At 36.0% G+C, this 1009-nt stretch overlaps 1 protein-coding gene across 1 annotated transcript; it reads right to left on the reverse strand.

Moving 5' to 3' along the window:
• Window positions 1-31: 31 nt before the first annotated feature.
• On the reverse strand, window positions 32-842 carry LOC108525823 (uncharacterized). Its single transcript, XM_017866639.1, has 2 exons — window positions 640-842; window positions 32-388 (listed from the first exon to the last, which is right to left on the reverse strand). Exons 1-2 carry the CDS (start codon window positions 658-660, stop codon window positions 95-97), a joined length of 315 nt encoding a protein of 104 aa, XP_017722128.1. The 5' UTR covers window positions 661-842; the 3' UTR covers window positions 32-94.
• Window positions 843-1009: the final 167 nt, after the last annotated feature.

The raw sequence follows: 1009 nt of genomic DNA on the forward strand, positions 1-1009 counted from the left end.
AGTGCACAATTAAAATCACACTAACTTCATCTGAAGTGTCATTCTACAGTTTTATTTACACAACCAGTGAAGGGCATGTTCTAGAATACCAGCTTTAATCCTTTTCAAACATTAATATAAGAAGCCAAATTGTAATGATACAGCAAAATGAGGCCACTGGTATTAATACAGGTAGCAAAGGTCCACATCCAGGTGGTACTGACATCAGGGAAATTTCCAAAACCAGTTGCTGCTGCCTAAGAGTGGTTGCCACTGACGAAAGCTTGAAATAACCTGTATTCACAGAAGGGGTATTGGCATTGCTGCATGTCATAATTGGGACCTCTTGCAACAACTCAACAAGGAACAAGGCAGCCCACAAATGCAGGATACGTGATTCATGAAACATCTAAAGGGTGAGAAAAGGAAAATTAATGCAAAATACGGGTCAAAATCCAAACAAATACTAGACCTTGATTCCCAGTATTGCCCCTATGTATTTAAGTAACCAAAAGGCTTGCAAAGTTATATTGCCTATTTCCTCTATACAGTCTCAGTAATTTTGTTAAATTCTCTTTTGAGTATGAAAATAATTATAATGTCTTCTCCTTAAAAGATAGGCTTATTTTGAGTTTATAACTTCAAAGGTGAAATACTTACAACTAGCAGGCTGTTCTCCATATCGTCGCATTATTTGATCATGCGTAAACTTCACAAACGCATCATATTGTTCTATAAATCAAGGTACATATCAATTACATGATTTGTAAAATGCCTTAATATTAAGAGCCAAATAAACTGAAAATACAAAATGTATAGTAAAACAATTCTAAGTTGACAATCACTTACATAACCTCGGTAGTACTAATAGTGTATCAAATAAAACAGCATGGAGCTTGTCCGTCAAGAAACCTAGGTTTTAGTCCGATCACATGACCTGACATAAAGAATAGGTAAGATTTATTATTTCCTAACAATTAAAACAAGGCCGGACTCAGTGGCTCACGCCTGTAATCCCAGCACTTTGGGA

Source organism: Rhinopithecus bieti, unplaced genomic scaffold, assembly GCF_001698545.2.
Source record: "Rhinopithecus bieti isolate Rb0 unplaced genomic scaffold, ASM169854v2 scaffold_11884, whole genome shotgun sequence".
In the NCBI taxonomy this organism is placed as follows: domain Eukaryota; kingdom Metazoa; phylum Chordata; class Mammalia; order Primates; family Cercopithecidae; genus Rhinopithecus; species Rhinopithecus bieti.